The sequence below is a fragment of the Anas acuta genome, chromosome 1 (assembly GCF_963932015.1).
Source record: "Anas acuta chromosome 1, bAnaAcu1.1, whole genome shotgun sequence".
Lineage (NCBI taxonomy): Eukaryota > Metazoa > Chordata > Aves > Anseriformes > Anatidae > Anas > Anas acuta.
Window position 1 is genome coordinate 139319354 of NC_088979.1, and position 26566 is coordinate 139345919.

At 40.7% G+C, this 26566-nt stretch overlaps 1 protein-coding gene across 2 annotated transcripts in view; it reads left to right on the forward strand.

Annotated features, from left to right (window-relative positions):
• RERG (RAS like estrogen regulated growth inhibitor) overlaps positions 1-25819 on the forward strand; it is a 109833-nt gene extending 84014 nt beyond the window's left edge. For both annotated transcript variants that reach the window (XM_068659993.1, XM_068660003.1), the window contains exons 3-5: positions 5917-5973; positions 21083-21156; positions 21880-25819. In XM_068659993.1, coding sequence (XP_068516094.1) covers positions 5917-5973; positions 21083-21156; positions 21880-22287 — 539 coding nt within the window. In that variant the 3' untranslated portion in view covers positions 22288-25819. The remainder of the gene's footprint in view (positions 1-5916; positions 5974-21082; positions 21157-21879) is intronic.
• Positions 25820-26566: the final 747 nt, after the last annotated feature.

The following is a 26566-nucleotide window of genomic DNA, read 5'->3' on the forward strand; positions in this document are numbered from 1 at the left end:
ATCAAACAAATTGCTGCATTGTAGCTGAAGAAAATGTCTTACATTACACTAAGAAACATAACCTTAAGAAAGTCAAGAGTAACACATTTTGTCACACAGCTGTTCAATCCTACTCTGTATTTACTGTTACAAGTAATATATGCTTTTGGTATTTGCATCATCATAGTCAGTGGAGGACCTCACTATGCTGCTACAGAAAAAAACATATGAGCACACTTAGCAATCTTTCTAAGGAGTTCACAGCTTAAGAAAGTGATTAAAATATGCATAAAATATGCAGAGTACGGGAAAGCAAGGCAGTCTAGAACAGGCCATTTTTACATTCCATTAAAGTTTCCTTCTAGTTTACTACAAGCATGTTAGGTCTCCACATCAGAAACCAGGAGAATAGAGAACACAGAGAAATCCTCCTGTTGATGTCTAACTCACCACTTATGACCCCATGTTGCTGAATTAACTGAAGAGACAGTCAAAGCTAAGTTGAACACAGGCCCACAAACACCATCAAAAGTCATGACTATTTCCTCTCTCTCCCTGAAATACCTGCACTTTCAGAAGCAAATTAGAAGTTTCCTGGTAGTGGTTTTAAAGCAAACTATCACCTTCCCAAGCTGGGCACAGAGCTTTCCGAAGAGGCAGCAAACCCCATGCCAGCATGCTGCAGAGCCAGACCTGGGCTCACCACGTGCTCCAAGTCCCCTGAAACTCAAATACACGAGGGGCCTCCAGGAGGGCGAAGGGGAGATGAACTCTGACAAAAATACCCATTTTTAAAAAATGAAGTACTTGGCCTGTGGAAGTGCTTTCTGATCATTATAACAACTGGTTTCAGCCACTCTGGTATCTCCTGCCAAGTATGGTTTACTAATGACACGTCATCATGGCACCAGGAACAGACTTGTTGATATGTTAAATAATGGGACTTTTTTCAGATCATTTTTATAGCTGAAAATTCTCATGGCATAAAAGAGTCATCATAGTTATTTCACTGCAGAGAACTGTTATTTTTCCTAGAATAACTTTGAACTCTGTAGCTTTTGGGGAAGGGGGGCATTTTTCAAATAAATCCCAGTTTCCATTCTTCCTGACCCCGAAAGCACAGCCTGCATTAGCTGAAACAGTAACAAAATCACAAAGATATGTATTCAGACAGTCTGCACATTTTATCAGAGCATTTATGTGTTTCTAAATCCAAACAAAGATCTAAAACAAAACTCAAGATTTTATATATATGTGTGTGTGTGTGTGTGTGTGTGTGTGTGTGTTCCAGAACATACAGACTGAGACTTGGAGCTTCAAAGCTGAGTAAGGACTTCAGCCACACAAGTCCCAAAGAAACTGATTAATTATGTGGTTGACAGTCTCAGTTTATAAGCCAAGTTATTTCCTGATATAACTTCATTGTCTTCAGTGGAGTTACAGTGGAAATGCATTCGACAGACAGTCATGTTTCTTCTCCAAGAAAAACTTCTAAGGCAGAAGGTTTAAACATGAGTGAATGAAAGGCCTGGGCCAAGATCTACCCTAATTTAAACCCTGTACAAAACAGCTAACTTGGAAGAGAGGGTGTGAGGAAAGGCAAGAAGAGACATGAGTCTATTCTTCCTTTGCTGGGACATTACATCAATTCCCTTAGGTAATGGTCATGTCTCCGAAAAACACACTGGGAATCCAAACTGCAGTTTTCTTGAGATTCTTTCCTTCGAAGTTTGCAAGTTCATGCATTTCACAAGCAATATGTGTTAGGGGAAGGGTGTGGGCTACTCTCTGCAGGGGACAATGAAATTCACTTCTGTTAGGTATTGCATCAATCCAAGTCTTTTCTGCTTCAAAATTCATTTCATCTTTTACTAGGATGAGTGCTAGAAATGGTGATTTTAATATGAACACTGGAATTAGTTACCTAGTTTAATCAGAAAATAACGTTTCATACATTTTTCAATCTCTGTTATTTTTGAATTAAAACCCAGCATGCGAATACAATTACTTTAAAGTGTTGGGTTGGTTTTGACTCAATATTATTTAGCATTAGAGCTACATAAGGCTAAGCAGAATGCACAGGTTAAGCAGAATGCATACACCCTTGCTAAGATGAGAAGGAAACAAGACCTCAACTTTTTATTTGCAGCATTCCTGAGTGTGAGGAAGTTTTATTGCTTTGCATGAAGTGTCACTTATGCCAGCAGCAGAAATCTGAATGCCACAGCCCTAAGTGTAGTGAATTCCTAATGTCTTCATTTCTGATTCTTCTGCCGGCAGAAGTTATTTCACTAAAACAAAAGTGACGCAATCTGGCAGTAAATGAGCTCAACATAAACAAAATGGCTCCACAGTAATATCCCTGCTCTAGAGGAATCACTTCTAGGGGAGGCAGCATGAGCCAGCAAGCTGGACTAGACTAAGCACTTGCATTCCCTTCCCAGCTCTCCTCTCATTGACTCTCTTCAGTCAAATCAGATCAAGCTGCATACATTGCTGTAATATCCAACTGGATGTCAGAAGCCCATTTGCTAAGCATCTTTAATGAGATGGAGGTGAAGATGTTTCCTATTCAAAACATCTTGTGATTATTTACACACAGGACAGACATTGGATGAAGAGCATCTCATTTTCCTCATTTGTAAAATGTATCTGCTAACTCTCAGCCTTGTCAAAATGTGTGGAAGTGGAAAAGTCCGTAGGATGGATGGTGACCACTGCCATGAAGGAGAGAAGCTGGGACTGTTTCAAGGGTACTCCCTGCTGGGCTTGCTGTTCTCCCTGCTGAGACCAGCCAGTGAGAGAGTAGCTGCCATCTGGCCCTGTGTATGGCAGCCTCCTCCCACCCTTTCTTTCTTTCCTTCAGCTTCCTCCTGAGTATGCAAGTATTTGTATTCTGCACACAGGCCTCTCCTGCTAGAGGAAAATCCAACTTACTTTTTCTCTCCTCACCTGAGCTCACATCTGTGATCACTAGTTCTTCATCTCAGTAACACGCAAAGCCTGTATCAACTCATCCAGTGTACTGTACGCACCTGTATCTGTGTTCTCCCAGGCTCACCTTAGCTGTTGTGGTCCAGCTCTACCACTCTTTGTTTTTCCATCTGGCCTCAGCTCCTTTCTCAGATATGAATGCTTAACAGATTTTCTTCTAGCCCCCATTACCACTGACTCTCATCTCCAGCAATTTCCATCTACACATACAAGGTTATCATGACTGGAAGTGGACCACATTTAAATATGGAAATAGTTGGGCAGGCTTCCCCCACTTTCCTGTCTTTTCTTTCTCTCTGTTAGCTACTGCAAGCCCAGGCACAGGCTCCAGTGAAAGGCACCACAACAGACAGAAGCCCGCTGCTTTTCCTTCAGAGTACAGCTGTGAAAAGTTGGGCACCTTTAGCTTTGAACCTGATACCTTTATTCTAGATACCTTTTGGTTTTCAGTCTAATACTATGAGAAGACAGCTAAGGAAAGCATCTGCCTGGCTAGATATTAGAGCAGCTGGAAGTGCCATGTGCAAACACCAGCAGTGGCTTGCCTCAGAAGCACTGCCCTGCTCAGCTGCATGCCCACAGGGGTGGCAGTGTGTCGCCTGTCTCTTTGCCATTGCACACAGCATGCACAAAAACCCCAGCAGCAGTCCCAAGGCAGCAAGCAGAGCACTGTTCCTGGACATCTGTGAGCCAGCATCTCACAGTCATAAGACAGAAAGGTGCAATAAAAGCTGTCCCAAGGGGTTTTCTTCGCTCTATCAGCATTGCTGTGTATGTGTGGGTGGTGCTCATTAAGAACAACGACACAGTGATAAGCTGACAAGCAAGACAGACCATGATTATACCCACATGAATTCTTATTCTGACATTAAAATAAATTATGGTTTTCCATCTTTAGAGCCCATCTGAGAGCCCACTCTGCTTCCATGAAACTATGTGTTTCTCTGTGCCAACCATTTTTATTTTTTTTTTTTCTGGGAGGGTGGAGGAATACCTTGTAATCTCAACATCTGAAAAACAGTGTGTGCAGCAGGCATGAGATGGAATAGAGCAGATGCTGTTTCTTTTGAACACTTGAGCAAGCAGGCTTATCACCCTTGTGGGCTGCAGTGCCCCTGGAAGCATTTTTAAAATCTGCTTTCAAAAAGTAACATGATAAGAAGTCTTCTGAAAGCATGTCAGAACTTTTACCCTGCACCACATCCCAGTCAAAATAGAACATGCTGTGTATTTTGCTAGCAATTAGGGAACAAATTACTACTAATTAGAGAAGAGTCATGACCAAACTTTTGAAATATCAAGATGTTTAAACTACTACAGCTGAGGCAAACCATGGGGGGAAAAAAGTACTGGTGCAGACATCATTATAGATGGAAAATAAGCTACACAGAGATTTTCTTGTACTATAATGACATCCACATTATGACTATGGCTTGAAAAGTAACTTTAGCTAAGAACTGCCACATTGACTCTGAAAGCCAAGGAGAGCTTTTCTGCAAAGGCTAAAAAAATAGGATTTCCTAAGGAAAAAAAAGAATAACACCGATTTAAAATTGCGTCTTGTCTAGTGATCTCATTTCCTTAGGATCAGATTCTTATTACCCTCCAAGCATGAGGCAGAGTTAAATCTTCCTCAAAACTAATGTTCTGACTGTATTTAAGAAAATAGGTTCCAACTGAGCAAAGCTGAATTAATTAGTTTTGTTCTGCAGTGCATTGAGCCTTCTCCTACTCTTGGGCACAGAAGTAGGAAATGGGGAGGGGATTCCTATTGCTTTAATTTTGAAAAGGGTCAGAAGTGGGTTAAGTGTCACCTTTTGCTGTCTGTCTGCAGCTGGAAGAACAGAACAATCCTGTAGGGCTGACAAGGAAAACTTTTTCTATAGCTGAAATCAATGTAATCACAGCTAGTGTGGTGATACCACTAGCTCCAGTTTGGAAACAGAGAATTTTGAACCAGTGGCATGGGTGAGCACTTTGTTTACCTCACCAGAAATTCAACGTTGTGCTTAGCTTTAAGTTTGATGGTTAGAACATAATCAAAATCTTGACAAAGATTTTGTAGGATGTCTTTAAAGGGGGGTAGAGAGAGAAAAAAATAAAATTATATATATATATAAGTATAAGTAGAAAGACCTTAGCCCATAAACTGAAACTGAGAACTAGTTATCCAGTGCAACAAAATCCAAACTATTATTTAAATTTCTGCAAATTTGTTAATTCCATTTGCTGACCATTACTTTAAAATGTTATAGCTAGTTACTTACAGGGACAAGTACACAAAACACTGAAAATAAGTGGTTGCAAGGAAAGCATGACAAGATGCAGAAGGAAGCTATTTAGCCAATTATGTATTTACCTTACAAGGTTTAAAATCTGATGGGAACATTTTGTTGTCCTTTTTTTTTTTTCTTCAGAAATTAAATGATTATGAACACTTCTGGTTTTGAAGCTGTAAAGCATCCTGGTTCAAAACCTGCCAGCCCTGATGGGGTTATGGGAAATCTAAAGAAACCCATGTGTCATTCCCTCTCCACCCCCCTCAAAAAAAAATAAAAAAAAAGGGCATCTGTTCATCCAACCCCCAGCACAACAAATGGAGTTCTGTTTTGTCTTTTTAACAGTATAAGCTCTTGTGACCAAAAGAAAAGAAAAAAATAGTTGGGGGTTACCATTGAAAACCTCTCGGTATTCTTCTTCCAACATCGTTACATGGGTAAATGATTAATGCTGTAATGTCTTCCACCACCAAGTGTTTGTGGGCCACAAAGAGTGAAAAGGTCTTGATTGCCCCCATAAGCAATGCTGAACTCCACACACAGTTCAGGAGAGCTGCTATATGAGCATTCATACAGAAAAAAAAAAAAAAAAGCTGGTAAAATTTTATAAACTGGGCAAGCTGATGGTTTCTGCATCTCACCTGTAAACTTTTTGTTCCTCCAGCTCTTGTTGTACGCTTCCTGACCAAACGGTTCATCTGGGAGTATGACCCAACACTAGGTAGGTTATATTTCATTGTATATATGTGGTACGTTGCATTAAATAGCATGTCTGAAGTAATGGAAAATCATAGAGTTAAAATTTTGTGCCTCAAACAACCTTTAAATTTTCTGTAGAAAGCTTCTCTATGGTCATTTAAAGCTGAAACAAATTATTACCTAAGACGGCAGAACAGAGAAGCAGTAATGCACTCAAACAAAAGTGGAATTAATATACGAGGCACAATCCTGCCCACACAGAGGTCAGTGGGAATTTTGCCTCTGAAAGCAATTGTATTATTATTTCCACTCTGAAAATTAAAGTATTTAGCTTGTGATCAGTTTTCTGCTTTTGGATAACCCAGCCAGCAATTGCTGGAGAATAGACTTTCTGGGATATGTAACTCAAAAATTCAAGGGGAAAAAAATGTGTAGGTATTTACACTCTGCCTACACTTAGCTAAGTTCATAGTCCTCACCTTTCAAACACACATTGCATCTCACTTCTAGAGTAAGCAAATAGGGACACAAGGCATCAGAAGTGCATCAATGTGTCCTCTCCACAGCTCCCACTCAGCTGAGTTGGGTCTGGCACTGTTGGGAAGCTGGCACAGATAACTCAAAAAGATTTCAGATGGTTTCTTTGAGTTCGAAGCCTTTGAAAATTTGGGCCAACTTCTTACTAGTTCCGAAGTTAGTCTATTTGAATGCTCGGCACCGTAGAAAATCCAGGCCAAGAAGTCTGAGATGAGGTGTGAAGTAAGGAGCTGGGAAGTTCTCTTTTCTCCTACAGTCTGTTGAATAAACATCGTCCAGTTAAACACCTATTTCTTTCTCAGGGTTCCTTCTCTAAGAAGTCACGCTAAAGAAATAGAGAACAATATAATTTTGCATAGCAGAAATAAACAGGATTAAATTTTAATACACTTTATTACAAAACCCAGGCAGCCCTTTCAACAAAGGAAAGTTTCTAGTATCATATTATGTATTTTTGTCTGGTAAGATGAAGAAATGACAGGTATCAGAACTCTCATCATGGGAAAGTAATTCTCAGAACAATCTGAACTTAAATACATTCTTTTATCTGCTAATATAATTCACTGATGAATATACTGATGTCACCTGTCCTGCACAGTAGGATGTTCAGTATAATGTTTTATTAAACTTTACATTTCCATCATTTATATGCCATTTTCAGAACCTGACAATAGAAGACCATAATTATACAAAAGATTTTATTTTATTAAGTTTATTACCGTCTTATCGGGACCCTGCATGCAAAAACATCATAGTTGTGCTGTTGAAGCACGCAAACTAAAGTATATGATACAAGATTTAGTATTTTTTGCCCCATTTTGAAGGCTCTACATACTTTTTGCTGTATAAGCCTTGATGTTTGTTTCTGTTTTTACAAATTAATACAACTGCAAATCAACTATGCCCCTCAGGATTGTCTTCTGTTAGCAAAGTGAAAAGCTTTCATGCATACAATACTCCTATCTCAATACAATTAAGTCCCTTCTGACTTACTGAATTCTACAGTCTCACCCAGTTTAGAGGAAAACAGCTTAAGCTATGTATTACAGCTATTATGAAGCTAAGTGCTTTAAGCTGCTCAGAGGAAAAGGTTTGAGAAATGCATAAACCAATAATCACAGAAATCCCTCATGGAAGAAGCACACTAGATACTTTTTTAAAGTACTATTTTTCAAACCATGTATCACAACAGGATTCAGAGGAGGCTCTGAAGTGTTACAAAACAATCTCATGATATTCTAACCGTTGTTCAGGCCTTCAGAGGTCAATCATAAAGGGACTATACTTTCAAAAGCTTTGAGAAAGTGCTTTGGAGAATCTATTTCTGTCTTTATCAAGGTCATTCTCTGGTGCCTCAGCATCCAGTTACCTGTAAACGTCACTGAACTGATTACTGAGAAATTTTACCAGATTTGTTTCTTCTTAGCAGTAATGGACTGACGATTGGGTGGAAAGAGGGATATCTATATATTCCAGCAATTTAAAAAAATTTAAGCTGTGTCACTGAGACATTTGCCCTAAATGGAGATTAATCGTTTTTTGTCAAGCAATGTTGAAAGGGTAGGAGTAAAACAGATGCAAACAATCTAGCTGCTGCGCAACAGGAGGTTTTGCCAGAAATCACTGGGGCTGTGACAAGTGTCATGTTGACAGTTTATTTCTTATGTCAAATTCTCTACTATCCATTAGACCTCTGATGCAAAGAATCCCTGGATAATTCCTATTTTTAGAAAAGCTTTCTCCAAGCTCTACAAGGCTGGATGGAAATTCAACATTATCCTAAGTTAAACATTAGGGTAAATTTAAAAAAATAAAAATAAAAATACAACTTATGCTCTTAATTCAAGGGTGGCACATTTTAACTGGAAAGGAAAAACACACATTATAAATATTCTTTACTACTCTGACCTGCCAGAAGAAAACGAAGGACAATATTTTTAGCAGCATCTGGACATGCTGCTGTATCTCCAGGAGCCAAATTACAAACCACAAAATAACATTTTCTGGCGGGAGCAGCACCACTGAATCTTGCAAATCTTGGCACATGGAGCCGCCAAGGAAGTCAGGGTTTTGCACCTCTGCCACTTCTGTGCATGATGTTGGCTCTGTGCAAGCACTGGTAAGACAGCTGCATCTTCACAAAAGTACATACCACTGTGCTTTTTATTTTACCATTCACAGCCAAGGGATAAGAGCTGCAGCAAAGGTCATTTTGTGGGGAGTGCAAACTGTCAGCCTTGACTTCTCCATAATTTCTGCTTAACTGGCAAGTCACTGTCACCGTCTTGGCGTGTTTTTATTTTTTATTTGCTTATTTTTCTGGAAAAGGTGCCAAATCACTCAGACTAAGTGGTTACCCGGCATCATCAAGGTGAATGAGCTTCCAGTTTCTATCTTTATTTATAATAAATCACACAGGTATCCTATGTGTGCGACAAAATTAGAAGGTCCAAAGAAACAGCTCTACAGAGAAATAGGCTGGAACTGCACGTTTTTAAAAATACATTTACATGTATTTTAAAAATACAGTTTTCTAAAATGTTAAGAATATGAATTCAGCATTAAACTTAGTTATATTAGTTAGTTAAATATCACAGAATCACAGAATTGTCTAGGTTGGAAGAGACCTCCAAGATCACCTAGTCCAACCTCTGACCTAACACTAACAAGGCCTCCACTAAGCCATAGCACCAAGCTCTGCATCTAAACACCTTTTAAAGACCTCCAGGGATGGTGACTCAACCACTTCCCTGGGCAGCCCATTCCAATGCCTAACAACCCTTTCAGTAAAGAAGTTCTTCCTAATATTCTAATAACCTAAACCTCCCCTGGTGCAACTTTAGCCTATTCCCCCTCATCCTGTCACCAAGCACATAGGAGAATAGACCAATCCCCACCTTGCTACAGCCTCCTTTAAGGTACCTATACAGTACAATAAGGTTGCCCCTGAACCTCCTTTTCTCCAGGCTGAAAAACCCCAGCTCCCTCAGCTGCTCCTCATAAGACTTGTTCTCCAGACCCCTCACCAGCATCGTTGCCCTCCTCTGGACTCTCTCGTGCACCTCCATGTCCTTGTAGTGAGGGGCCCAAAACTGAACACAGCACTCGAGGTGTGGCCTCACCAGGGCCGAGTACAGGGGGACAATCATTTCCCTGGTCCTGCTGGCCACGCTGTTTCTTATACAAGCCAGGATGCTGTTGGCCTTCTTGGCCACCTGAGCACACTGCTGGCTCATATTCAGCCGACTGTCCACCATCACTCCCAGGTCCTTCTCTGCCAGGCAGCTTTCCAACCACTCATCTCCCAGACAGTAGAGCTGCTTGGGGTTGTTGTGCCCCAGGTGCAGGACCCAGCACTTGGCCTTGTTGAACTTCATACATGTACAGTTGGCCTCATAGTCATAGCCTGCCTGCTTCACAATGGCTTCCAGCTCCTCTTGTTTGTTACCCATGCTGCGTGCATTAGTGTAGATGCACTTCAGTTGGGCCATTGCCTTCTCCCCCGGCCTTTCCCTTGTTCCCCCGGCATGACTCTAACAAGCCCTGTTTCAGCCCCATCCCCCTTCTCACCTAGTTTAAAGCCCTCTCAATGAGCCCTGCCAGCTCCTGGCCTAGGATCTGTTTTCCCCTTTGAGATAGGTGGGACCCATCTGCGGCCATCAAGCCGGGTGCCAAGTAAAGCGCCCCATGGTCAAAAAACACAAAATTTCTGTGTTGGCACCAGCCTCTGAGCCAGGTGTTTATCAGGTGGGTTATCCGTGTCCCCTCTGTACCCCTTCCTGCCACTGTAGGGATGGATGAAAACACCACCTGTATTCCTGCTCCATCTGCTAACCATCCCAGTCCCCTAAAGTCCCGAAACCTTCAGGCTTCTCTCTTCAATATTATCACTGCCAGCCTGGACTATTAAAAGAGGATAATAGCCAGAGGGGCAAACCAGGTTGGGAAGCTTTCTGGCAATGTCCCTGATCCTGGCCCCAGGGAGGCAGCAGACTTCCCTATGGGTAGGGTCAGGCTGACAAATAGGGCCCTCTGTTCCCCTCAGAAAGGAGTTGCCTACAACAATCACCCTTCTTTCTCTCTTGGTGGAAGCAGTCTTGAGGCATGGAGTCGACTTCCTCGCCCTAGGCATCCTTCTGGGTAGACTTTCTACCTCATTCTCACCCACTGGTCTCTCAAGCTCCAGGGCCTCAGCTCTGTTGTGTAAGAGCACCTGGGAAGGTGGGGCTGGTAGGGGATGGGTGTTGCCTTCAAGGTCAAGCAGGGACCTGTTTCCATTCCTCCTCAACTCCTAGGTCCCCTGCCTCTGCCCGACAGTGACAGGGCTGGGGGTCCACCTCCATTTGGGGTGTCTCACCCCAGTAACTCTCCTTCAGGCCCTGCAGGGAGTTGCTCCACCAGTCTATCTCCCTCTCACACTCCCTGATATCCCTCAACCTCTCCACCTCCTCCTTGAGCCCTTCCACCAGGCAGACCAGGCCATCCACCTGCTCACACCTCACACACACGGTGTCTGCCTCCCTCAGATGGCAGCAGCAGGCTCAGACACTTTCAGCATCCAGAGACCTGAACTGCCCCACTGTTGAGCGGGCAGTAAGTCTGGGTGGTTACAGACTTTCTACAGACAGCTCTCTGTCTAGTGTAGACCATTGTGGCCTAGCTAGTCGTAGACAGCCATTAGATGAGTTGTTCTTATGGGCGGGGGGAACACTCTGCCCTGCCTGCGCGAACTGCTGCGTCCCACCCTTTTTGCATGTCCTGTTCGCTGTGCTCCCTAGGGGCAGCTTTTGAACATCAGGGTAGAGGGGCACTGCTGGCTCCACCTACGCCTTGTCAGCCTCCCTTGTGAGGGCTGCCGGGTTGTGGCAGCTGCCTCCAGTAGCCTCGATGCCAGAAAAGAAGCCCTGTCTGTCCTGAACCCTGGCTCCATGGCAGAACATGTCTGCCCTGGAGCCAGTCGCCTCAGTAAGAGGCTATGTACAGAGAAAGGGGATTAGGCTACCACATGAATTTCACAAAAAATTCATTAAATGTTGTAAAAATAGAATCCAACTTGCCAATTAATAAGCAGATTCACTGTGATGTTAGAAAGCCTAAAAAACACCTTGGCCTAGCTGGGGCACCATTTAACCCACAGCCTAAAAGCACTTCACAAACATATGCAATGTCTCTGTGGCAGATTTAATACAGAACTGGAAATTATTTGTGCTATATTTCAATTTGGCTCTGCAGACAGATTTGTGTAAAAAAAAAAAAAAAAGTATGAAAACAAGCATTCCTATGTATGATTTCAGCAGGGCCTGCCAGGAACCGGGTGGCAGCAGGCTGACAGTTTGCCTTCCACCATGGTGGCTTGGCTGGGGGAAAAGCTTGCAGCCTGCGAGCAGCAAGCAGCTGCCCTCACAGCCTTCTTGGGGTTTGGCCACCTTTTGTGGCTAGTTGCCACAAAGACAGACGTGCATAAACGCCTAACACCTGCCAGCCACTATCTTGTCAGGAATGGACGTGCTCTGTGGGGAGGTGTTTCAAGGCAGAGGTGTGAAGGCCTTCGTTTGGCCACCTACTTTATGTGGGGAAAGTCCTGGCTTGAATGCAGGCCTCACACAGATCTCAGTGATACAGGACTTCATGTCACAGTTGTAAAGTGTGTTGTGTATAGCTGCTCTTCTTGGTGCCAGTAATTAGAAGTAATAGTCTGGACCGCAGCAGTTGCCCCCGTGAGCTATTGGTAGTGCCCAGAATTTAGTGTGCCTTCTTCACTCTTCTCAAGGGTGGATAGGCACTGTGGTTTGCCATCAGACAAGAGATATTTAATGGATTCAGCATCCCTGATTTTATAAACAGAGTAAGTCATCAAGGGAACCAGTTTATTCGTTTTTCCAGAGAGGGTAGAAAAGAAGGAAGAAGCTCAAAGCGTCAGCTCATCAGCAGACAGACAGCACTGATGCTTGCAAATTACCTCATGAGCAACAGCAAATTACCTGCTTCCATCAGCCATGACAGGCAAGGAGAATCTCCTGGCTCGAAAGATGAAAAAAGAAAATTAATCATAGCTATGGCTAAGAGGGTGCTTTTTAAAATAAGTTTTGCAGTATTTCACTGAAAACACATTTGCTGTTTTAACATATCAGGACAATTCACTCCTCTGGAAGCTGAGCTGGGATAACCAAGTTTAAAGGAAATTTAAAAAAAAAAAAAAGGTGAAAAGAGTGAATTATGAACTGGGTTGTGTCATTTGTTCTAAATTAGCACTTTGATGTACAGATGGGGGGAATGAGGTGTTTTGTGACGCAGAGACTTACAACATCCATTGTTGCCATACAGGGAAGAAAACCACACAAATAAAACCCCAAGGAAGTGCAGGAGACAGGTTCCCCAGTTCTTTCCTTGATTCTGTCACTGAGTTGTTGCTTGTAGTCTCTCTGCCTCTGCTTCTCATCTATAAAATCCTTCATCTCATGGAAGCGTTGTAAATCTTTTAACTCTATGAGTACCAGTTACTCTAAGACTCTTACATCAAAGGCACACAAAAACACCATTTCTTCAAAGACACAATTTTAAATAAGAGTCTGCTTATAAAAAAACAGCAACCAAGGAGTTAATATTCTTGTTTACCTTTCTAAAATTCACTTGGCTTTCTCACACTGTCGCTAGATGTCTTTCTCTAGCTGATCACATATTTCATACAGTTTTGCTAATCCTCTGAAAGGAAAATTGTCTCTGAGCAGATAATCAGCAGAACAGTGCATGACAGACTGGCCCGTCTATGAAGCTGAGACAGACAACATGGAGTTTATTTAACATAAATAGTATAGACAATTCTTTATGGTTTCTCTTCTTCATAGTAAAGAAGCATGTGCCTTAAGAAAAATCATAATTTTGCTAGGATTGCTAGATTAAAGGTAACATTTTTAAGAGTATTTGCTTCCTTTCAACTCTGTCAGAATTTCTTAAAGTTGCTCGGGTTTTTGTTCAATCTTTTTCAACCAGGACGGGGAAAAAGCAAGTTCATGTTTCTACAAAGTCCCATTCACTCAACATACATTCAGCTCAGAAGACACCATTACATATGCATAAAATGCGTAGGAATCAGTAAAGATGTGACAGCAATTTGTACCAACTTATCTCCTATTAGCTTGATTATGAATGGCCCACGATAACAGCGTTGTTCTCCAGCTGAACATGAAATGTTCAAAGGACTGTACAAAGTTACAAGTTCCTGATGAAGGGTCAGAGATGCCCGTTACTGCCCTGATTTATCTGCTACAAGAGAATTTCATGTTCTATAGTCCAGATCAGGACGTATAAATTTCACCACTGTGGCAATAATAGCAGAAAACACTTTGTGAAGGTAAAGTTTATCTTGGCAAGAAGGCTTTTCCGGCTGGAAATCTTGTTGCAATGATTTTTATTTTTTTTTCCCTTAAATAAATAAATAAATAATAAACCTATTAGAAGGGTAATTTTGCATATATAACATCTGTAGCTGGGGGCTCTGGCAGCAAAATCATAATATTCAGGGACCACAAGGGCAGTTCACAGATATGGTACATAACATAATTAATATTACAACCCTGCCAAATATTTATAGCCTAGACCAGGCTTCTGAGTTTCTTTTCTACACCTTAAGAAGGACAGATCTGTACAAACAATAAGCAGAGCAGACTGTGAATATATCCAAACTATCTTCCATCAAAACTGTTGAGAAACAGAAGCAGCTTAGCTGTGGTAGCCAAAACCTCTCTAAGAATAGTTTATCAAGAAAAAGATGCAAGAACTATCTTCCTGGACTTTGTGCCAATACGGCCATGAAAAAAGAGCTGAGGCCTGCAGGTCCAAGGAAAGTTCTCAAGGACTGTCTTTGCTCTTGGGTTTAGTCTTTCCCTGGACATCTGGAATACAGACTGAATACAAACTCTTTGTCCCCGGGATTGTTTTCACTGCTGCAGATTGCAAGTTGAAGAAACTCACATCTTTGTATACAGTAGATTTCTAGTTTTCTTGACTTGTGGCTCACTCAGCAAGTTTGTCTTAATGCTCCTGAAGGCTTACTACCTGCCTTCACTATAAAAATATTGATTCCCGGCAGCACAGCTGAGAGAGAAACTGCCCAGACAGCGCTTTTAACAAATGGGTCCATACTAAAGTAACTGTTAATAAATCATTAGCTGATGGTCCCTTCAGCCCTGGAGTGTGAAGGTTAACAGAACAGCAGTCCCAGGATGAAAGCAGACCGGGGAGGTCCTTCCCTCTCAGCCCCTTCTCCCTCCTGCTGCACAACAGAATACCAGTCTATACAGTGCTGTAGAGCAGACCATTTATATGCTTTTGATTGAAAATACCAATTTTCTATAGCAAGAAAAAGAGGGAAGAGAGAGAAAGAGGGAGACCAGCATCTTGCAAAACTTTGCCTCCAGCATATTTCATCTGAACAGCCATGTTGACAACTACAGCTTATCCAAGTGCATAGCTAGAAATAACGTATGTGGTCCATTACTGGCTTACAGCCAAAATGGGCTGTAATGTTAACTAACCATTTGGGGCTAGGAGGAATGGCTGCCAACTTGTGTTTCAGGGAATGCCATGATAAATGTGTGCATATGCTTAATAGTTTGCTGGAAAACAGCCTTATTTTCACACCAGACTCCAGCCATTAATGCCCTCAAATGTTATTAACAAAATTACTTATTCCTTCTGCTTCAGTGCTTAACAGACTCAGTTCCTTTAATAGTCCAGATTGTGCCTTGCTACTTATCTTCCTGGAGTTCTGTTTTCTCCCCACTTCAAAACAGTAGAAACATTGCTTAACTTGATATAGATTCAATCCACATTATATCACTTTTACTAGCCTTCTCAGCAGCAGGAATTTGTACTGCATTTGTTACAGAAATGAGTTGTGAATGCACTCTCAATTTCTCTGAGGTGCCCGTAAGGAAATAGACTGGTATGGCATAGAGCACCTTAAACCCCTGACCCTGGCTTCAAATGCTCAAAAACTTGAAATGAAGAAACTGTAATTGAGAGCAGCAGAGTAAGACATTTTAAACAACATGGGAAGCAGTTTTCTGGAAACATGGTTTGTTTTCTTTCATATGGGTCTCAAGATATTTCTGATGCCAGTAATAAAAATATGCCTTTTTACTGTAGCTGTACACACAGCAAAATCAGGAATGGCAGCAGCTCTTCTTGCTGGAGCTACAGCTGCAAAATATTTTGCCCCCACTTTTCTTACTCATCATATTCCAACATGTTCTCCAGATGAGCAGAAGTTTCCAGTGCTTGCTTCTGTAGTGTCAGGAGCACAGGCTTTTGTTTTGCTTGTTTTAGGTGTGAGAAAAGTCTTACTGGTTAGTTTTCATTTATGTTGGCAGAAATAAGGTGAAATACACACGGCTTCTCTAACAAAGACCTCTTGCCATAGTCAAAAAAAAAAAAAACATAACCAGAAATAGAAATAGTTTATTTAGACTTAAACTTGTCATGTGCATAATTCCCAGCAGGAACAAATGTCTCTGCTTCATGTTTGGTAGGAAACTTGAATCAGAAAATTAGAAAAACAGTTGAAGCCTTGAAGTTTACTCCATACTAGTTAGCACTGCTCCAGCTTTGTCAGTTTTGTTTTAACTTGCCTTAATTAATCCAGTTCCCAAATATCTGTGCACATTTTCTCTGCCACTCTCAGCAAAAGCTGGGTAAGTACAGAAAGGAAATTAACACCATCCTCTCCTCTCAAAAGAAACCCAGTGTTAGTACCCAGGAGACTGTCACATGCAGCAGAAGCCAGCAAACAGACATTTCCCTTTATTTTTAGAGTTTTGTTCATTTTAAAGTTTTGTTCAATAAAACTACTCTAGCTTTTCCATTTGAAAGTCAAAATATGTTAAATATATTAGTGTATGTTAAATATGAAAATATTAATAAATCAAGAAACAAGCTGTGTTTTTGTAGGCTAGTTTAATATATCCCACCTGTACTGTCCAAACAGGAAAATTTGGGAATGCAATAGATCCTTTCATGCAAAGATAAGAACTATATAATCTAGTGTAGCTATGCATTCATTAGCCATTTATTTTGCTTCTCTCCTTATTAAAAAGAAAAAAAAGTAAAAATGATAAAACCAAACTGTCTACTGCTCACTGAGCAGCAGACCTCACAGAGACTCACTTCTGAATTTGTTCTCCAAATTTCATACCGCAGCAGCTTCTCTTTGCATATGCCCTCCTGTGTACTCTGTGTCCATCTAATGTCCCCTAATGTCTTTAAACATCTGCATGCATCAGGGGCAGCCCGCAGCCTGGCTTGTACAGAGGCATGCTCCGGCTGGGTGCCCAGAGGAGATGCTGGCTCTTCCTGTATCTCTTCAGGGGCATTAATAGAGTCTCTACCCTCCACCCAACCCTCATTTTAAGGAAACCTAAGATAATAGAAATAATTGAGAGCTTTGACCTGGACTCAGAGCAGACTAAAAACAGGTTGACAAGCTAGGACATATTTGGTAGCTGTAGTGACTGTGACATGACTTTTTTGTGCTTGCTCTAATCAGACTAGCTTGGAAACGTCTGCTGTACTGAAGTCGCAACTCTGATTAAAAAAATGTGTAGCCTCATCAAAGGGAGCCGACAAAGCCAAAAGTGATGTTAGAAAAACACTCCTTCACACATCACCAAACAGATTCCAAAAGCAGCATTCACAATAGCAGATCACACATGAAGCAGACTGGAATCCCTAGAACTGAACGTCACCACAAATACCTTCCTGCACACAGTTTGGTTTGTATTCATGGCTTGATGTAAGTGGTCATGTAGTACGATAACCATACATCTAAAACACAAGACTGGTTCTGTACACCCTTCTGGAACTTTTCCTTCTGCATATCCTGAGTCTTGGGGTTACATATGCAGAAACACTTAAGACATGGAAGAGCGCAAGCCTGACTGTCAGAGCTCTCAGTTATATGCCTGCTTTTTTTTTTTTTTTCCATTGCCTTTAACTACTACTTTTTCATGTGATAATAACAGAAAACAATGCATTTCATGATTTTATTGTTAAAGTAAATAACACAACTATGCTTACTTGGTGATTTGTAGTATGTTACTAAGAAGACATATGGGGACATACAGCATTAGAACTGTTCTTTAGAACTGTTCTAAATACACAAGGGCAGAGCTGTGGTTCCTGTAAAATCACTGATGGTTGCAAAATGAAAGCCCTCCTGCAGGGAAATAATGGATGGAGTGAGTAACAGACAGATGCAAGCAAGAAAAATACATTTAGCTGATTTTCAAGAAGAGCTGGGATTGAGGAAAAAGACAAGAGAGACTTGCCCAGTTGGGAAGTTACGTTCAAGTTACAAGAGCTTTATAAAAGGTGATAAGACCCTGAAGCAGCAAGGAAATGCAGAGGGAACACATTTCACTGCAGCAAAGCCCTGGAGAACAATCTCAAATAGTACCAAGATTAGTAATGAAGTAATGGGGTAAATTGTGTTCCCAATAGGCTGTCACTTTTCTCAAATGTGATAGAGACAAATGCCATCATGATGGACATCAAAGACTGCAGAAATCAAAATGAGGAGAGAGTTTATTTGAAAAAGAGAACAGGAACCTGTATCAGATAATCAGAAATAGTTATGGGAAATTTTAATCTTTTGAACATATTTCTGCATCACCATCTAACAAGATTTTTACCCTAACTGATAAGATCATGCCTATTAACTGTAGCTTTTCTGTCTGGAAACTCTGCTATAATTATTACACAAAAACTCTTTTTCTAGGTCTCTTGCAGCTCCCAGATCCAACTGGCTGAAAGCCACCGTGAAAACAAAGTTTCTTACAGTATTTTTGTATGTTCTGGTATTATTAACCTTTCTTGACAAAAGTTAACTAGAATTCTGTATGGATATAAAGCTTGTGTCCCTCAGTACTTAAAAGCAAACAGAATAGCCCAACCTGATTTTAAATGTACACATAAAATAGCATACATCGTTGTTCCATCTTAACTAAACCTACTACTATAAGTTTTCTTCCAAAATCAATAAGCTCTTACAATGTAAATATTTCCTTCCAGAAGTGTCGCACGCCCCTGCTATTTATTGCCTGTTCAAAGCAAACAAGTATTGAATTCATCCCAGGAAAGAGATCAGATAAAGTATATCCAGCACATATTTTACCTCATTGACTCTAATTGGAGTCAAGGGTACTTAGCTGAGACACAGACACCTGCATTGTCAATAGCTTCAGTTAGGGATCCAGAAGGTATCTCAAGTCATCTTTCCCTTTGTCTGCACAACTTAAAATAAAGAGCAGCATAGGGAGAATAAAATTAATAAAACCTAAATCAAGATAGCGCATTTCTAAACTAACATGGGAAATTAAGGTTTTAGGGTGCCTGATGTGAACAGCCTGGAAATCAGGACTTCAGAGCTCATAGCATCTGACCAGATTTTTCTTATGTTTCTGTTCCCTTGAACAAAAAACCATGGCTGCCAAAAAGTTTTAAACATCCAGCTGTTTTACTCTCCTCATTTAAATTCACCCAGCTACTGCACATTCCAGAGCACAGGAACAGATTCACTTTTACTAATATATCTCAAAACTAAGCTGGCCCCAATCAGTGTTACTCATCCAGGACCAAATTCCACCCTAAAGTAGACAGCCAAAGTGAGTTAAACTTGCAGCATAAAACACCAGCAATTTAGAATCACCTATTAAAAAAAAACTCAGCTATCTCTTAAGAATCACACTGCTTTTCTGCAGCAAGTCTACTTCTTGAAATTTATTCTCCAGTTTCTCATAGAAGAGCCCTATGATCTACTACATTCTGCCTCCTAAGAAGAGAATTTCACAAATGCACTGCAAAAAATGGACAGATACAGGTATTTTCTGAAGTTGGGTAGACCAATTCTCAACAGCTACTTGTCAAACAGGGCCAGCTGGTCACATGCATTTAAGTATTTTAAGACCTAAATGAGTAAATAGGTAACACTGCATTACTCCTTCAGAGAACTGTCTCCTCTTCACACCACTTTCCCCTAAAGAAAGGAAGCATAAGATCCTAAATGACCTTGGATAGGGAGTGCTACTCAGGGAGCCCCAACCTAGCACTGAACATTTTATCCACTGAAATAACTTGCTCAAGGAGCTTCACTGCAGCTTCTGCACCAAACCAGAGTTTCTGCTTTGCTGCATTCCCCTGAGGAAAGTGCTGCAGGTAAGACATCATACAGAAGGGAAAAATAAGACATGCTGAGAGACTTAGACGTATCTTACTCCGTTCTGGAAGAATAACCTCAGGATCATATCAACTCCTTCAACAGCCTTACAATAACAAATAGAAGGGGGCTTTCCTGCCTTTAAAAATTCAGTCTTCATTGCCTGAAGCCCTATACAAGATTGGTTGCCATCTGCCTAATTAAATTGACCATTTGTCCCTATTAGAGACAGCTGTGCTACTTAAAGCAATTAAGGTGGCACAGGAGGGAAGTAACTTTTTTTTTTTTTTTTTTTTTTTTTTTTTTGGGGGGGGGGGGAGGAGAGAGTGTTTGCAGTGCTGACATCACTGAAAAAATCCTAACTATGAAGAGGTGATACATTCAAGTATGCAACAAAACAAAAAAGATATGCACCAAACACGAGCCCTTTCAGAGGTTTTAATTCAAGAAATGTCTTTCCTTTAACATATCCTTCATTCCTTTTAGGGAGATTTACACCAAATAAAAGAACTGTGTCTCTGACAATGCAAAGCATTCATAGTCACTGACCACAGTTTTACAGCATATGTATTTGCCTTTTGATATAGGACATCTGTGAGCTAGCAACAGTAATAAATCTAAATGTTAGCACAGATCATTTTCCAAGTTTTAGGTCAAATGCTATCAAATTTAACTTATCAGCCCATTAAGATAAAACAACCCCTTTTGTCATTAGTTGCCTGGTTCCAGAATCTGGGACACAGTAAATAGGTTTCTTTTTTCTATAGCATTGTGTGAATGCTTAATGCTCACTGGCTATCCTTATAAATCATATACAGAGAAATCACTGCTTGAACTCTTGGTAGAAGAAGGGAATGTGATGATTTCAGCATGTTTCAAAGAGACATTCCTAAAATAACTAACCATTCTGTAACTTTGTCACTGTGTATGGCCTGCGCATAGTGGTTATGTCCCTGATCTGCAACCACACTGTTTTTGATCTTGTCAGACTTCAGGCTAAGCAGCAACAGGCTTTCAAGCTGGGTACACTGAGAGAGGCAGAATTTGTGCTTTACAGGTGGCAGCCTTCATTATGAGCAAACATGAAAAATGGGCTTCAGTCTTGCAGAGCTCTTTGCTGCAGGAGACTGTCCTTTTGTTGGGGGCAGAGTGCAGTGTACACAGGTGCAGGCTTCATGGGAAAGCAAGGTATGGGGAGAGGGAAGAGTCATGGCTGTAGAAGGAGGACTTGAGTGTGCTCCACTGGCAGGAAGCACTCCAACAGATAAAATTTAGTGAAGCTGTGTGTCACATATCAGGTCTTGTGCTGGAGTAGCTGTAAGGAAGATAGAAAAAAAAAATCACGCTCTTTTAATACTTTTCACAAAATGTGTTCTTATTTTAGAGTCTACATATCGTCACCAAGCTACCATTGATGATGAAGTGGTTTCCATGGAGATACTAGATACAGCTGGTCAGGTGCGTGGGTGCATGTACTAACATCCAACACCTTGGCTCAGACAGGCAATAGGGAAGGGGAGTGCGATGGTGGCAATGTGGTGGGTGGCAGATGTGCTCCATTTCTGGGGACTGAGATTTGCTTCTGAGCAGAGCTCTCCTTCCTCCCCCACCACCAGCTTGCTGTCAGACCCAGTGTGCTAGATCCAGGCCATTCTGCAAGGGACCCTGCTTACACTTTCCAAACACGGGAAGAACAAACAAAGTTAAGGTTTACACTGGGATTAAAATTATTTTGTTTTCATTCCTTGACTCAGGGCCAACCCAACAACGTTATTACTATCCACAAAGTCATAGCCTATTTCTGCAATCAAGTGATGTGGCTCAACAACTTCTGTTAGTGATTTCTACCAAACTGTAGAAGAGTTTTGTCATAGCAAAGACCCCTTTCCTTTCAAAACACAGCAGGTGCTCATGCTGCACATTCCCATGAAGTTTGTGTGCTTGGCTTTGCTCAACAGAAACCCTGTTATGATTGCATGCTACCAGCCTGCCCATAGCAGGCAGCCCATGACACCTTGGCAGAGTAGGTCTCCTATGCCACACAATAAAAAGGTGATGTGTGTAGAGTACAGTCAAGTGGGTGTACATGGCTTTCCAGGCCTTGGGCGACCAACATCTATTGGCCTGGTGTCTTTTTCATAAGTTGTATTCCTAAGGCTGCTGTCTGTCTTTTCAAAACAGGAGGATGCTATTCAGAAAGAAGGACATGTGCGATGGGGTGAAGGCTTCGTGCTGGTCTATGACATCACGGACAGAGGCAGCTTTGAGGAAGTGCTGCCACTTAAGAACTTGTTGGATGAAGTTAAAAAACCCAAAAATGTCACTCTGATTCTGGTGGGGAACAAAGCAGACTTGGATCACTCCAGGCAGGTCAGCACAGAGGAAGGTGAAAAGCTGGCCACAGAACTAGCATGTGCTTTTTATGAGTGCTCTGCTTGCACAGGAGAGGGCAACATTATGGAAGCCTTCTATGAGCTCTGTCGTGAGGTACGGCGTCGAAAGATGGTCCAGGGCAAGACTCGGAGACGAAGCTCCACCACCCATGTCAAGCAGGCTATTAATAAGATGCTTACCAAAATCAGCAGTTAAAAAGAGCTGTACTAAGCCAGAGAAGCATTGTAGAACATACTAGCTTGGGATAGGGACAAGGCAGGCAGAGCACATTTAATAAAAAATGGTCAAAGCTTTGCTGTTAAAAAAAAAATAGAAAAGTCAAACCACACTACTTTTTGAGTAATATGGGATCAGACTTTTTCCTGTTGCAAAATGTATTTAGCCACACTGCTTCTGGCTAACAAGGAAAAAAAAAAAAAAAGAAAAAAGAAAAAAAAAATAACTCCAAAGGACTAGATGATTGTGGGGATTGGCACTGACAGAGTATCTTCTGCTTCTACAAGGCTGCCTCCAATCCCCTGCAAGTCAGTAGTGCCTGAACACCATTCCCAGCCAGCCAACTGCTCAGTAGCCACTTACTTGGAGAGTAAGACTTAGTCTTCAGTCCAGCAACAACCATCAAACTTGGTATTCTCAAGGACTGAGGCTGCTGTGTTTTTCCAGAAAGTTCATCTGACACCTTTCACCAGCTCCAAATTGGTGCATTGTGTGCTTCTATTCCAAACTGTCCTTTCTTGTTGTTATTTTGTCAAATCTATGAGTGCCGATATTCTTAGCGAGGTATGCAAAAAATACTGGAAAAGTCTTTTTCATGGAGTGTTTAGCCAGCAAGACACACATATCAACAGAGCTGAAATTCAGCTGCTTTTTGACATTCTCTACAACTACAGAATTCATCAAGAAATAATCAGCTAGTCCAGTGTCATTTCAGCATTTCCCCCTTGAAGTACAATACTGTACTTGGGGAAATGGGAGTGTACATCTTGGGAAATCAAACTAAAAAAAATAACCATAATACTATTGATTTAGTTAAGGGTAGTTTTTATCTTTTGTTTACATTTTTGTTTTGGTCTTATTTCAATTCAAGTAGTTTCCCTTATTACATTTTAAACTGAAGAACTTAAGACATGGAAAGGCATGTCCAAGCCCAAATGTAATCAGATGTGAAAGGCTTTTACCATATCAAAAGGCCATCATTTCCAGATGTTTAAACTTCCAGATGTTTAAACCATCACAGTTTTTTGTGACTCTGACACTTTCAAGTGAAAGTACATTTTATCATATTTTTGGTGTCTGGGATAAAAAGCTTTTTTTTTTTTTTTCTCCCCCTCCTCTCTCATGCCTCTCATTTAAGCCAGCTGTTAAGTTTTGCCTCATGCCTACTTGTCTTGCTAACTGTAGTAGTGAGGTCTTCTAGAAGAAGCAAGAGGTACAAGAACTAAGACTGGAAGACTTTCGGACTGTGCTTGTCTCACCAGTTGTGTTGCATCCCTTTAGTCAGCTTTATGTGCAACTCAGACTGTCATCATGTAGAACCACAGCCAAAGGATACTATGACAAATGAGAATATTAGCAGTATTCTCCTTTGAAGAATAGCCCTCTTATAGTAACTGCTTACAAGTCTATTCTCCACTGCTTTGCACTTTGTATGGTTATTTGCCTCTGTGAGGAAACAACGCCCAAAGGCTATCAAATCCAACTTACCACAGATGTAGAAGAGTGAGGATATCTGGTAGAAGAGCACTTTATACAGTTGTAGGTAGCCGTATAAATGGTGAAACAGGTTGGAGAATCAAGCCTGTATGTCCTCATGGGCAGAGAAAAGTCCCAAGTCAGGACTTCTCAAAGCATGAGCTTAAAGATACTTACCAAAGTATTTTTTTTTAAACGTTCACCCATATCTTTCACCCAATTTTTATCATCAAAAATCACATTAAAATGTATATTATATTTTTGCTCTTTATTTTCTTTGTTTCCCCCATTGTAGACAGTGAAAATTCATTCCAGTCTTTCAGAATCACTACCTATACTTTGGTCCTCATTTTCAGGTATGTTGCCATACATCAGCTATACATACTGCAACGGAAATGTCACTTTGTGCTTCTGGGCAGGAGGTTCTGGCAACAGATGATGTCACTGTCTCCATGACACACCTGTTTCCAAACTATTGGTCATGTCTCTATGTCTCTAGCTTCTGAGAAAGAGAGGTTTAGCCATTTTAGTCCTGTAATGCATAATCAATATGAGTGTAACAGAAAAAGTTAGTGCCTATTCGCACACCAGAAGTCATTAGCTGAAGATCTGAGCTTGCAAATGTGTATGTTACAACATAAGGATAAAGAGCGAGCAATTGCAAGTTGAGGCACTAAGTCATTCTGTTATCTTTCAAATCAGTGCAGCTGCACAAATCTGAAGCAAAAAAAAAAATCCTTACCTGCAATCCCATGGCAACATAGCTGATGAGGAAAGTCATGGTGTTGGTATTCTAAGCAATTGATTTATCCCTCTCTAAGGAAAGTTCAACAGTTCTTTTCTCTGAAATACTATCTTGTGTTTCAGAGTAGAGCTGCATTTAAAATACAAAAAGGTAATGTATGAATTACAAGAGAAAATGAATTTATCGTATTCATATTAAGAGAGTGGAAAGGAAGGAAAGCCTAAGGTAGGGCCATAATACTTTGCAAAAGAATCCCAGCAAATTATATCTTTTCTCACAATATCTGTTATGGGGAAGTTACAAAATCCTCTTGAAAGAAAATATTCCACTGTGCAAACATGACTTGTTACATAAAGAACCTCTAATAAAAATAGTAACATTCCTTTGCAAAGACTGATTTTGGAAACTGCCAAACATGCTAAACATTTGGTCAGAAAGGAGGCTGTTATTTTACAACCTTTCCTCCCACACAAACACAAATTTCTTTACTTAATTGCTCATTTATTTTTTTTTCCTCAATGTAATGGTCTGCTTGACAAGCCAATTATAAGATAGTATATTATAATCTGTTGATACATACTACATAGTATTAAATGCAATCCAATTTACTGTTGCTCACAATGTTGCAACATACTATTGGCTATGCTATAAATGTGTCATATTTCTACAACGTGTAAATTGAACCGAAAAGTGCCCAAACATTGAAAAGGCCGAATGCAACATGAACTTGCATTCAGTAGCCTTTCTGCAGCAGACATCAACAGTTTCAATTCTGTTTCTACTGCTGCTATTTAAATGTGCATATATGACATTAACATTAAATTCCTCTCCTCTGCCCTTTCCATTTCTGCAGAGAGAGTTTGGGAAGGAAGATAAACAAAAAGGGGGAGGAAAGGTGAAATGGACACTTGTTACCTACAACAAGTTGAATGTCATTTATGAAGTTTTTAAATATTTATCTTCAATTGATGAAGAGTTAGTCATGCCCATGCTGCAAGACCTGGATCAGGAACCAAGACTTCCCTAGAACTTTGAGAACTTCCCTTCAGATCTGGGGGTTCGGTGCAACTAAGGACAGAAGTGAGGGTCAGCCATTGAGTTTGCACCTGGATCCAGTTATGTTGTCCCCAAACCTGGGGATGGTTGCATCTGGCGGTTTGCTACAAGGCTAGTTGATTTTTATATATATAATGATCTGTATGCATTTTTACATTAAAAATATGAAAGCTTGTGCTTGTAGATAATATATAAGAAAAATAAAAATAATAAAAAAGTGCTCTCTGTACTGAACTAATATGCATTGGTCTTCTGTTAGTTGTCTCCAAAGCATTGTCTTCTAGGTTTAAGTGGCCAGTTATGGAAGTCCTGATTCATTATTTTTTTTTCCCTTTTTAACTTTAGTCTTTATCTTAGGAAACCAAACAGTGAATTTTGTCTGAATAAGCACTTCAGCATTTGGATCAGTTTCTTTGATCTTATTTAGATGCTAGGCCTAGAATCAAGATGTCAAATAGCATCTTCAGTGAAAAACAGAATTGAATGTCATTGGTAATCATTTCAAGGCTGATCAAAAAGGGTTCAATGTCATGGATAATAAACAACCTTGGTGAAAAACACTGGAAACCCTTCTTTCAAATTCTTTCTTGTCAGATAAATAACATGTATCTTTATCTCAAGCTTCTCAGGTAAAATCCTGGAATAAGAGATCCAGGAGATTTATGCCACAGATTTGGATGCAGCCAACTTTTCACCAGCCCATTTTCAGGGATATGCCCATTTTCCAAGGATGAATATAATGTTCTGTGATTCTGAAGAGAAGGTGCATTATAAGTATGTCATGTAAGTCACGGTATACCAATCACGCATAGTTTGGTCATTAAGGAAGGTGCAGGAAGCTTCATCACAAATGAGGGGAAACAGCAGTAAACCATTTTCTTGTTTTCCTCCAAACCTGGGCCAATGAAGTAATCCAAAGCATGATCCTGAACAGGTTAATTGCAGCAAGGATATAAGAATGCCATATCTGGCAGAGCAGGG